Source organism: Montipora capricornis, chromosome 6 (assembly GCF_036669925.1).
Source record: "Montipora capricornis isolate CH-2021 chromosome 6, ASM3666992v2, whole genome shotgun sequence".
In the NCBI taxonomy this organism is placed as follows: domain Eukaryota; kingdom Metazoa; phylum Cnidaria; class Anthozoa; order Scleractinia; family Acroporidae; genus Montipora; species Montipora capricornis.
The window spans coordinates 42,611,224-42,623,405 of record NC_090888.1 but is presented as its reverse complement, the minus strand read 5'-3'; the positions used below and the strand labels follow the sequence as shown (position 1 = coordinate 42,623,405).

Sequence of the window (12,182 nt, the reverse complement as noted above, 5' to 3'; positions counted from 1 at the left end):
GAGGGCCTGTGTCTGATCGAATTGCAATTCACAGCATGATTTAAGGCAACAAACACTTCTCAAAATGAATATTTGGTCACATAAAGCTCATTATTTTAAAAAAAGCCTCTAAATCTCAGAAGAAAATGAAAAAAGCTTGAAAGGGGTCGCTACTGTACATGTATTGTCTAGATTCTGACCTGTAAGCAGCTTTATTCGCAGGTGGTAAAGATTCAAATTTCATTTCAAACACTGGTTCATTCATTTCTTGTAATATGTTTAACCCCAAGCCAGCAGCAGACATCACCACTGCTCCAACTGTTCCCCTTGATAATGTCCCTTGTTTCTTCGCTTCATAAACTCTCTGTACAATACAATTATTGCTGGAGATCATTCATAACGATCAAACATCCATGAAACCTTTATTTCAAAATAATCTTCTTTTTCACGTGGCTGTCAAAAATGATCTAAAATAACTGTAGACGGAAAAATGTAAAAAAAGTATATTAAGCAGCCCGAGTGTGTTCTATAAAGTACCTTAATGAGGTTAACATGAGGCCACAGTCTCATGAGGCAAGCATAAAAGAATCTTGACTGTCATGTGTTGTAAGAGTTTGACCAAGTGAGTCAGTATATCAGTCTATATATTAATCACTGATGTAAACAGTAGAAAATAAAAAAGGGAAAATCTCCACAGACAATTGCTTACTTTGGGCAGCAGCTAATTAAGGTACGAAAACCAAGGTAACATTTGAACACTGCAATCTCAAATATTGAAGAATAATTTTGTTCATGATGACCCTTCCAAAATAGAAGAGGTCAAAATTTGCCCAAGAATAAATTAATATTTTTGGAAAAAACGAATAAGGATATCCACCAGAATGAACTCTTGGAAAATCACAATTTGCCAAATGAAGATCCTGCCAATAATGCTACATGTATGTCAATCAAATTTATAAAATAAAATTCCTGTTGTCTTCCAAAGTTAACAATGAAATATTTTTTTGTGTTACAGCGGCTATCAATGTCTGCTGACAAAAATGCATTTTAATTTTATCGCAGGGTTGTGCCTACATTGTACACTGAGCTTGATGAAGTGCTTGTGAACATAATTTCCTACTACAGTACATATTCATTTAATGTTCAGCCTTCAACGTGAAAGGTTTAAATTAAGTAAAGTTTAACTTGCCTGTGATTCCCGACCTTGAGGGCACACCAAAGTAGGAAACAAAGTGCCTTGGGTCAATTTATCTCGAACAAACAATGCACCCAGACTCATACTGAACTCCCATGTGCTTGTTCGTGGCCGCATCTCCGAGTCCCATCTCAAATCAGAAAACTCTAGTTCAATTACTGGAAGTACAGTTGCAATATGCGAAGCTAGATTTGAGTGTTTTTTGTTGACAAGTTTGAATGAGCCAGCACCAAGACGGAAATTCAAGTGGGCAAACACCTGGTCACGGTTAAAGATGGATTCGTTAAGATGTCCATCAGCAAGCTCCCCCAGGAACTCCTCTTCCTCTGCAATAAATTTTTCAAAAAGACGCTTTGCTCAAAAATTTTATAATTTAAAAAGTCAGGAGGATAATACATGTACATCCCAAAGTTGGTCGTGTACATTAACATTATTTTGGGTAACAAAAGATGCTTTCTTTTTAGAACACTTAACTCCAGTAAAAATGTTAATTTCTTCCAGTCATGTGACAAAACCTCTCACTACTTGAATACCAAGGTGAAGACAAACGTGACCCTCTCACCTAAAAAGGGAGACAGTCTAGCAGCCTTTCGTTTCACTGAAATTCTGTTTGGCCACTGTGTAATACCAAGCAAAATTAATGTAATTGTCAGCAATGCAATTAATGGTAAATAGGTCACCAGTGGACACATTTCGCAGTGTCCACATCTGTCTCCCACTCGCTTAGCCCTTTGATACCCAAACTAGCCTAAACCGGCCATACTTAGTATTTTACTGTCTAACGCCAGACTATTTTACTCGTAAATGGGGAACCCCAGGGAGTCAATGGGTTAAATGACTTGAAACAATATGTGGTTTCAGTTCAGCTGGAAAAGGATTCATTGGTTTAAAATGACTCTACAAACTTAGATCAGTCAACTGGTCCATTGATCTATCAATCGACTGATCTGTAATTTGAGATGATTGTCCAATTCAGCGTACGGAGTTCATTTGTTTTCTATCGGCTGCTTCATTTGGATTGATATTAATCCATCGATTGTTGATTTAAGGTGACTTCTGCAATTCTTCACACAGTTGTTACTCACTCAATCCCTTCGCTCTTCCTTTTTGTTCTTGTATTTTTTTTTTTTTTGGAAACATTTGACAGTGTTTTATCCCTTGTGACCTCTATTGCATAGAGCTTTCTGGCATTACAGACATGTATTGACAGTTTATTTTCTTGCTTTATTAACTGACTATAGTAACTGTTGAAATTGAGAATTTACAGTGAAAAGTGTTTTTGTGCCAGGTAAAATGACTGGGAGAATAGGGTCTAGTGTAAAGGAAGGGGTCTTAAACTCATGGTTATTTCTGGCTTTTTCTCGCAAGATGTTGGGTTGTCAATATTAGGGTGTGGTTTTGATGATAAAGTTTTTAGCATGGTTCAAGATTGTGTCAGACAACCCTTGTCCCCCAAGAGTCTGACACCAGTCAATATTTGAATTGTCAACGGAGCAGCTTCATAGGTGAGGTGGTTAACAACATCTGGGACCACTCAAAAGTAAACTTATGCCCCCTTTAATTAATGTGCTATCCATTACAACATTTAAAATGGGACCCCAATAACGAAAGAAGTACGAGGTCTTAAACACCTGGCCTTGAAAACTGAAATGAAAACTGTAATGTAATACACCAAATGAATGTATTCACTTGACCATTTACAATGTACCGTAGGTATCAAGTTCGTAAAGTCCCCAAAATTTAATAAATGCCATGTCACCTTTTGTTGTCGGGAGTTCTCCAATAAATGGTGGTAATGCATCTTCCCCTTCCCTTTTAACAGATGATCCATCAGTACTGTCAACTGATCCATTCCAACTGTACCAACCCGTTAACCAGCCTTGCCAACCCCCAACTCTTCCTTCACCATCACAAGCTTCTTGCCCTTCTTCATCTTGTTGCAGTTTATGAGACTTATCACCTTGTTCTGCCAGAGTCTGCAAGGAACATCAATGGACTGTTCACTACTTTTATCTGATTACCAGTATCAAATCACAGAATTAATTATGAATTCCTAAGTAACATCTACTGGGAAACCAGTTGGTTTGGGAAGACCTGCATGCATTCTGTCTGCCCCTAAATTCTCATTCAATTTGGCACCAACAAAATGTCCAAGAATTTTTTTGAAGGACATGTCTGGCTTTCTCAGAAAAAAAAAAGAGCTTTATGAAAAATGCATTTAAAATGCTGATTTTTGCCCACCTAGAAGTCCACGCATAAAAGAGTAAATGTGTAAATTGATAGATTTTGTAGGGGGAATCAATCTCGATTTGCTCAACCATGAGGCTGGGTTCTCACAACCTCTCGAAATGCTGCCAATGGTGTGCGACACCAGGAGGGGGACAATCTCGTATGGACAGCCCAGCCTCTCCTTATCTTCCCACCCAGGCCTTAGCGCAAACTGGAGAGGGCACTCCAGCAGTGTCGCCTAAACTCCGGCACAACATGTGATGAGGAAGTTTACCGGTTCTAAGGTCCGACGGATTGGGGTAAGAAAGAGCGCCAGGGGTCTTGTTCGACGGTGGGAGAAGCCCTTGCCGCTTCATTAGGTGGCTACCGCCCACCTCAAGCTGGGCAACCCCCAGCCAGTAAGGTGCTGCCCTGTCATTGCTTGCCAGCTCTACTGGGTGTGTAGAGCTTAGGGGACCCTCCTGACAAGCGAGCAAGTACTTGCACCAAGTAGTCAAAAGCAAAAAACTACCAAGACTCCAGCTCTTCGAATCACAAGCTGGAACATTCGCACCATGTGCTCTGGTCTCTCCACTGACCTTCAGCTAATGGACGACTCCCGCAACACTGCCATCATCAACAAAGAGCTGGCACGACTCAACATCAACGTCACCTGTCTCCAGGAAACGTGGCTGGCCAACAGTGGGTCACTTATGGAAAGAGGCTACACCTTCTTCTGGCAAGACCTGTCCCAGGACGAGCCGAGGCAGTACAGCCTAGGTTTTGCCGTGAGGAACTCACTGATTGCCACCACAGAAACCCCCTCCGGAGGGTCATTGATAATTCTTGCCCTTCGCATGAAAACGTCGGTGGGCTTTGTGAAAATCATATCCGCCTACGCCCCGACTCTGACCTCCACCCCAGAAGCCAAGGATCAATTCTACGAGGCTCTGCAGGAAACACTATCTGGAATCCCAAGTTCCCAGGGCTTATATTTACTAGGCTATTTCAACACTCGCGTTGGGACCGACTGGCAAGCATGGCCTACCTGCATCGGCCACTTTGGCGTCGGCAGGATAATTGAGAACAGGCAGAGGTTGCTCGAACTCTGCTGTCACCACAGCCTCTGCATCACCAACACCTACTTTAAGTGTAAGGAGCTGCACAATATGTCTTGGAGACACCCTCGGTCCCGCCACTGGCACCAGCTTGACCTCATCATCACTAGGAGAGCGAACCTCAGCAGTGTCCTCCACACAAGAAGCTATCACAGCACTGACTGTGACACGGACCACTCGCTCATTGCAAGCAAGGTCAGGTCAGGCTGAAGCCCAGAAAGATCCACCATGCCAAGACCAAGGGTCGCCCCGCATCAACACCTGTGGCACTTCTGACCCCGTTAAGGCTCAGAGCTTCACTGACAGCCTCCAGGAGAAACTTGCTGCGCAACCAACAACCAGCAAACTGGATGCCAAATGGTCTCACCTCCGTGATGCCATCTACGACTCAGCCACGGCTGCATTCGGCAAGAAAGAACGCAAGAATGCTGACTGGTTCGGCTTGCTGCGAAGAAATGCAGCCAGTCATAGAGGCCAAGAGGAAAGCAATGCTGGCTCACAAGCAGAACCCTCCCCCAAGCACATGCAACACCCTTTGAGCAGCTAGGAGCAAGGCCCAGCAGACCACCCACCGCTGTGTCAACAAGTATTGGCAGAACCTATGCGCTAAAATCCAGCTAGCAGCAGACTGTGGCCACGCAAAGGTTATGTATGAGGGCATCAAAACTCCCACTGGCCCTACAAGCATCAAAGCAGCCCCACTCAAATCAAAGACTGGTGAGGTCATCACTGATCAGAGCATGCAGCTGCAGCGTTGGGTGGAGCATTATCTCGAGCTCTACTCAACCCAGAACATCGTCACAGACACTGCCCTCAATGCCCTGCCTGGGTTGCCAGTCATAGAGCTTGACAACACGCCAACACTGGAAGAGCTCAGCATAGCCATTGACGGTCTCGCCTGTGGCAAGGCACCGGGAAAGGACGGTATCCCGCCAGAAGTTTAGAACCATAAGAAGCAAACCATCCTGCAACCGCTTCATGAGCTCCTCTGCCTGTGCTGGGAGCAAGGTCACATCCCCCAAGACATGAGAGATGCCAATATAGTCACCCTGTACAAGAACAAGGGTGACCATAGTGATTGCAGCAACTATCGCGGCATCTCTCTTCTGAGCACCGTTGGCAAAGTCTTTGCTCGGGTCACCTTGACCGGCCTGCTGTGTGGCTTCAGAGCCGGGAGGTCCACAGTGGACTTGATCTTCTTCCTCTGTCAGCTGCAGGAGGAGTTTCAAGAGCAGCAGCAGCCACTGTTCCTCGCCTTCATGGACCTCACCAAAGCTTTTGACTTGGTGAGCAGAAGCGGGCTCTTCAAGATCCTCCAGAATATTGGCTGCCCTCCAAAGCTCCTGGCGATCATCACCTCCTTTCACCAAGACATGCAGAGTACGGTCTGCTTTGATAGGGCCACCTCCAATGCCTTCCCAGTCAGCAGTGGAGTAAAGCAGGGCTATGTCCTTGCTCCAACCCTGTTCAGGATTTTCTTCTTGATGATGCTCCAGTATGCCTTTGTGGACTGTACAGAAGGTGTCTACATCTGGACGAGGTCAGACGGCAAACTCTGTTTGACGCTGCTTTAACATCCCACAGCAAGGAGGGCCTCTAATATCTGGTAGACAAGCTGTTCCACGCCGGCAAGGAGTTTGGGCTAACAATAAGCATCAGGAAGACCAACATCCTAGCCCAAGGTGCCGAGTCCCCCCCAGTCATCATCATCGACAACACAGAGCTGGAGGTTGTGGACACTTTCACCTACTTGGGCTCCACCATGTCAATCTTGACTTCGCTCGATGCTGAGATCAGCTTCAGGATCATCAAAGCAGCTGCTGTCATGGCCAAACTCAACAAGCGAGTGTGGGGCAATGACCTGTTGAGCGAAAGGACCAAGATGTGCATCTACCAAGCTTGTGTCCTGCCAACTCTCCTTTATGGCAGCAAGTCGTGGACAACATAAACCACACAAGAGCAGTGGATTCCACCTCTGCTGCCTTTGCCGCCTGCTGCACATCAGGTGGCAGGACAGAGTCACCAACACCGAGGTCCTGGAGCACGCTGGCTCATTGAGCATGCCATCACTGCTCATTCAGCGATTCCTTTGATGGCTCGGCCATGCACATCGCATGGAGCCTGACCATCTGCCAAGAGGAATCCTTTGTGGAGAACTGCAAGAGGGCGTCCATCGTGTAGGTTGACCGCTGCTGCACTACAAGGACGTCATCAAGCGAGACTTGCGACCTGCACTAATCGACACAAGTGCATGGGAGGACATCGCCAAACACCAAGATACATGGCAGCAAAGTGTCAAAGTGGGCGTTTCAAAGGTGGAAGCGAATGCTAGAGTCCAGGCTACATGCAAGCGATTCCACAAGGCACGTCTGTGCCACCTGCAACAGAGATTGCCACTCCAGGATCGGGCTACACAGTCATACAAGATCCTGCCCAAATCCCCAGCCCTTACCATCACCTATTCGAAATGGGGATGCCACCATATTTACTAATTTGTAAGTTTTTTGCTATCATGATGAACAGTTCTCCCAAAGGCCAAAGCATTTCTCGCCGACAGTGCAGTCCGACAGGAGATATATTTAGAATCAAAAGTGCTTCAAATTTTGCGTCCTGTCCAAATAGAAATGTTTACAGGATAGTTGTTGAAAAGCTCCAACTTTGAACTAAACCTTATCAATGACTCAAAATAATATTACACCAGCCAAGAACCGTAACTGTATTCCTGAAGTTTGTTAAGCAACTCCTCGCACATTAATTACGATCATTTCTGATTCAAAATATTTAGTGGCAGGTCATTCAGCAGTTGAGCTTGAAATTCAGAAATATTCATTCCACTGAATTAGTAAGATTAGCTTGAATTAACGCTTCAACGACCACACGATAGACAAGTTCAAGCCTCTGCCAATTTGGTGAGTTAAAACATAATAACTAAGCTGCACGCTCCTATCACGCAAGCAAGAGTGATAGCTCATGAAATACATTGTTCAATGCTAACTGCTTAATAACAAGTTTGTAACAAATGGAGAGCCACGTAGCCCGAATGCCTGAAAATTACTTGCAAAGTTAATTGTTTTCTTCCATCTTTTGGTCGATGAGCGGCATCACCGTTAAGACAGGATTTCCCAAACGTGTAAAATTCTTGCTGGAATTTTCGCTGATCTTCATACCATCTGTACTGAACAGATCTCTAACAATTTTTAAGAAAGCTTGACGTTTGCTGGAAAAAGAAAAACAAGAAATGCTAAATGGACTTTATTATAATCCAATGTGCCAACCATCACAGATTGTATATGTGGCAAATACACATACTAATTATCGATGGGGTCGATCCACAAGAATATGCAGATTTCTTTGATAGCATCTGCTCTATCCACGGTGTAAATCAACCCGAAAAAATCTAGGTGAAACCTCGGCTTTTGGTTACCGGGGACCAGGTTTTACCTCAGTCAAACTGGAGATTGAATCCACGGTTTCACCTAGTCAGAACCACGGCAAATGCACAAATAGTTGCGAACAGTACTGTATGAATGAGGAGGAGGAGGAGAAAAAGAAGAAGAAGAAGAAGAAGAAGAAGATGATGATGATGATAATGATGATGAACAAAACAGACAGTTAGGGGCCGTACCTCCAGCCAGACTTGATGGCTCAGTAGAAGTAGTCCAAGGTGAGTTTCAAACTGAACTAACAATGATCATTCAAAAAAAGGTACAGTATTCTGTGGAAAGCTATACCATCTTCTGGGCCACTCTTGCTGTTGCATCCAAAAAAACCACATGAATCAGGCATTCTTGAAAGGAAGAACACAATCTCTCTCTGTTTGTTTGTTTTCATGCACAAATGAAACACCGACCCATTCTCCAGTATTGTCACCCAACTTCCTTTCTTGGAAAGGGTACAACATCTGAAGAAAAAATCCACGGCCAAACATTTTCCCCACATAGTAGTGAAGGCAGTAGCAAAAGTTAATTAATATATGTGAAAAAAATTCTCCAGGGGTTAGTGGTACTTAAATGGGCAGCAATGTTTGTACACTGTACCTCACTAATCTCATGCTCAGCACGTTTTTGCGCAATAGATCTTAAAAGTACCAATTCCTCAAATGACAACTCATCTTCAATATCTTGTTGATCATCCTGCAAAAAACATGTTTTAAAAAAATTTCATTGTGAATAATACACAAGTGGCACAAAGAATTCTGGCACCTAATGTATGAAAAAGAGTCCTACTGTGTTAGAATAGAGCATTCACTGTACCTTGAGATATGGTTCCACTGTCCCATCTGTGAGATGTTTTGAATATATGTCAACATATGTCACAATGTCACGGGCTCGTTTGACTGCAAACCCCCAAGTCTGACGTACATTTCTCTCCTGAATGGACTGGAGAATACATGTGATGGAAAACTGCCACCACTTCCTTGCACTAAAATGAACGTAGCAAGAAAAAGGACTTATTAAAAAGTTGCAATGCTTATTGTAGCAATCTCACCGGATGAATTTCAGCTTTGGGGGAATTGTCATATACATATGAACATTGTTCAACAGCACGCAATGCTTGTAGGGTATGTGGGCCTTTCAAGGGGATATGTCACACTATTTTAGCATCTTTTCAAAACTCCTGGGGAAATATTCCCCTGGACCTGCCTACAAGCTTGTTGTCCATTCTCTGTTTACTCCTCAGGTTTTGCCAGCTACTAAAATTCCTATTGAAAACCCTGCATGAAGTTGTCAGCCACCTTCATTTCCAACATTTCAACAACCCACGAATCCGGCACCACATAGGCCTTCTGATAGTCTATCCACCCAAAAACCAAGCACCTTTCCTTCACCCGAGCCTCCCTTAACACTGCCTTGTCTATCAACAACTGATCCTAACTACCCCGTGACCTCTTCCTACACCCTTCTGCTCATCCAGAAATAACTAATTGTCCTGCAGATGTTCATACAGCTTCTCCGTCAAGATCGCAGTGATCCCATATGACCAGCAAACACAAATAATTGCAGTTGCTAGCCACTGTTCCCTTGGAACAGGGAACTGAGTGGGAATTATGATAAACAGGGAGCTCGGAAATAGCCACTATTCCCTTGTTCCCTTAATAATAATGATGATGATGATGACGATGCAATGTACTATCATAAAGATGCTGACAGGTTTTATTCCCAACAGACTATAAAAGAGTGTTTTGTATTGTACTACATGTAAGCCTCTGCACATACTATTCTACAGAAGCAAGCAAAGCAAAGTCACATAGAGCCACCAGGGACTGAAACTGACAGTGACACCCCTGCCCAAATTACTCTAATGAATGGTTGCCTGCACCAGTATGTTGCCATTACCCATTAAGGTGGCTCAAACCAGTTTCAACGATTCCAAGTGATGCTCTCATTAGAATGATCAACACCACAATATTGTATCATGTATTAGCAATATTGTAGTACCAAATGAAAAACAAAATTAATTATTGCTGAACAAGATTCAGTGATTACTGTGACATAATATGTCACTGTGGCAATGGGCAAACCCTGTGAAAACACCCTTTATTTTGTCTTTACTTGCTTATATCGAAAAATAAATGTAATATCTCAAAAACAAACTTGGCGACCCCCCCCCCCCCCCCACCCCCCACCCCCCAACTAAATCCAAAATATAGGGTGTTTTTGCTGGGCTTTCCCATTGTTAAAATAACACATTCCATCACAATGATCATCACATCTTGTTTGGAAATAGTCGGTGTTTCATATGGTACCATAACATTGCTGTTACATGATACAGTGTTGTAGCGTCATTCAATCTAAAGAGTGTCTTCTAAGATTAGTGTTAAAACCCTTTTGAGCCTCCTTAATATGCCTGGGTGAAGAGAACACACACATGATGACAGCTAAAGGTACATTTAGGTCTCAAACCAGAAACCCCAACTGTCGGGAGCCCAGTGCACTGACCACTACAAGTCAGTCTGTATCCCTACCATTGCTAATAATTTATCATTCCTGTAAGCCCCTGTTCAATAACACATGTAACACAAATTACATGTAGAAAATTTCAATCATTCACTTTGTGGGTACAGTGTTGCCCTATAAACTGAAAAGCATAATGGTAGTTCCTGAAAGTGACTAACATTTCTTTCCCTTACTTATTTTTAATTGGACTTTTTGGCCTCCACTTCAGGTAGCGACATTGTCTAAAGTGCCTTTCAAATCCCTCCATGAGTGAGATCAACATCTTGTACTGTGTTTCCTCCAGAGATAGTGGTATCTTTTCCACATGAACATCCACTACAAACCGTGGCATTTGCCGCGATCTCAGGGGCAAAGCACTGGAATTCCGTTTCATTTTTGCTTGCGCACTGATAGGCTCTAATATGTACTGGTGTTTCTAATATAAAAAAAAAGAAGAGGTCAGCGTATTCAGTTGGAAGCTATAAACCAAAGAAAGAAAAACGTAAACCTAAAGTGCAAAATGTTTAGTCAATCATTCAGTCAACATTACTTTGCTCAACATCAATTCAACATTTCATTATGTTCTCAAAAAACAGCTCAACCATAATTATGCTGAAATACAAAATTACTGTAAGAAAATAAGAAGTAAATAAATAAATAAATAAATAAATAGTTTTCTTAGGGCACACACCTTAAATCCAGCTTTTCCCTGGTTTCTATTGATCATTCGCTCAAGTGCGCTCTGCAATTCCAAACAGAACAGACAACTGTCATTTACAACAGTCACATGTATGCATGTAGACTCCACGTACCAAAATGGAATCATTTCTGTAGCAGTAATTTTAATGGTGAAGTGGCACCACTCTTTTAACCCTTCCAGCCCTAAATCAGCCCCTATTAACGACTTAAATCGCTGGCATTAGACAGAGTATAATCTGTAAGAGTCAATCTTTTTTTTTTTTTTTTTTTTTTTTTTTTTTTTAACAAATTTTATTTGAGTTACATGACACAACATTTACAGTACTACACACTACTTACAATTATTACAATACTTGCTATACTTACATTATTAACAATACTTACTATACTTACAATGCCAACAGTAATTACAGTATCTACACTATTTAACAAACAAACGGTATTAATTTACAATAATTACCTATCGTGGTCATATATGGTTACAAAGTAGTCCAATAAGCACAAACACTACATACAGAACACAAAGAGGTCAACAGGTGCAGCCTTGTTTTCCACGCAGGGCAGGTGTGTTTCATAAGGGTGTTGAATTAATTTCTTCAGGGGTGCTCTTCAATCTAGTCCATTTCTTTTTAAAGGCGTTTAGGGTATTACTATCTTTTGCAATTTGTCTTTCAATTTCCATCGAGCTCAGGATTTTTTTTGTATATATTAATTATTTTGTAACTTGGGTAGGGTATTTCTAAGCCTGCAAGTGTGTATGTAATACCTAGCAATAAGAAGTGCATGGTGTAAAAGTAAGTCTCCTATATCTTCAACTATGCCAAGACATAAGGCTGCAGAGAAGGTGTCGCTTTCAAGGCCATTAACATTTTGGCATATCCATCGATGGGTTTCTTCCCAAAATGTCCAAGTATGTTTGCACTTCCAAAACAAGTGAATAAGGTTTTCTGTAGTTTCCCCACAGATACAGTAATTTTGAAAAAAGCAAGTATCAGGGTCTTCTTTTTCCTTTCTTTGCTGAAGAGAGATTAGGGGGTAGCAATGAAA

General features: G+C 42.4%; 1 protein-coding gene across 1 annotated transcript in view; it reads right to left on the bottom strand.

The window, feature by feature from the left end:
• Positions 1–12,182, bottom strand: part of LOC138052176 (intermembrane lipid transfer protein VPS13D-like) — a 132,482-nt gene that overhangs the window by 89,820 nt on the left and 30,480 nt on the right. Inside the window, exons 7-13 of the mRNA XM_068898550.1 lie at positions 11,128–11,178; positions 10,631–10,872; positions 8,754–8,922; positions 8,538–8,633; positions 2,934–3,150; positions 1,169–1,500; positions 180–343 (exon numbers count right to left, since the gene is read on the bottom strand). Of these exons, the coding sequence (XP_068754651.1) occupies positions 180–343; positions 1,169–1,500; positions 2,934–3,150; positions 8,538–8,633; positions 8,754–8,922; positions 10,631–10,872; positions 11,128–11,178 (1,271 nt within the window). The remainder of the gene's footprint in view (positions 1–179; positions 344–1,168; positions 1,501–2,933; positions 3,151–8,537; positions 8,634–8,753; positions 8,923–10,630; positions 10,873–11,127; positions 11,179–12,182) is intronic.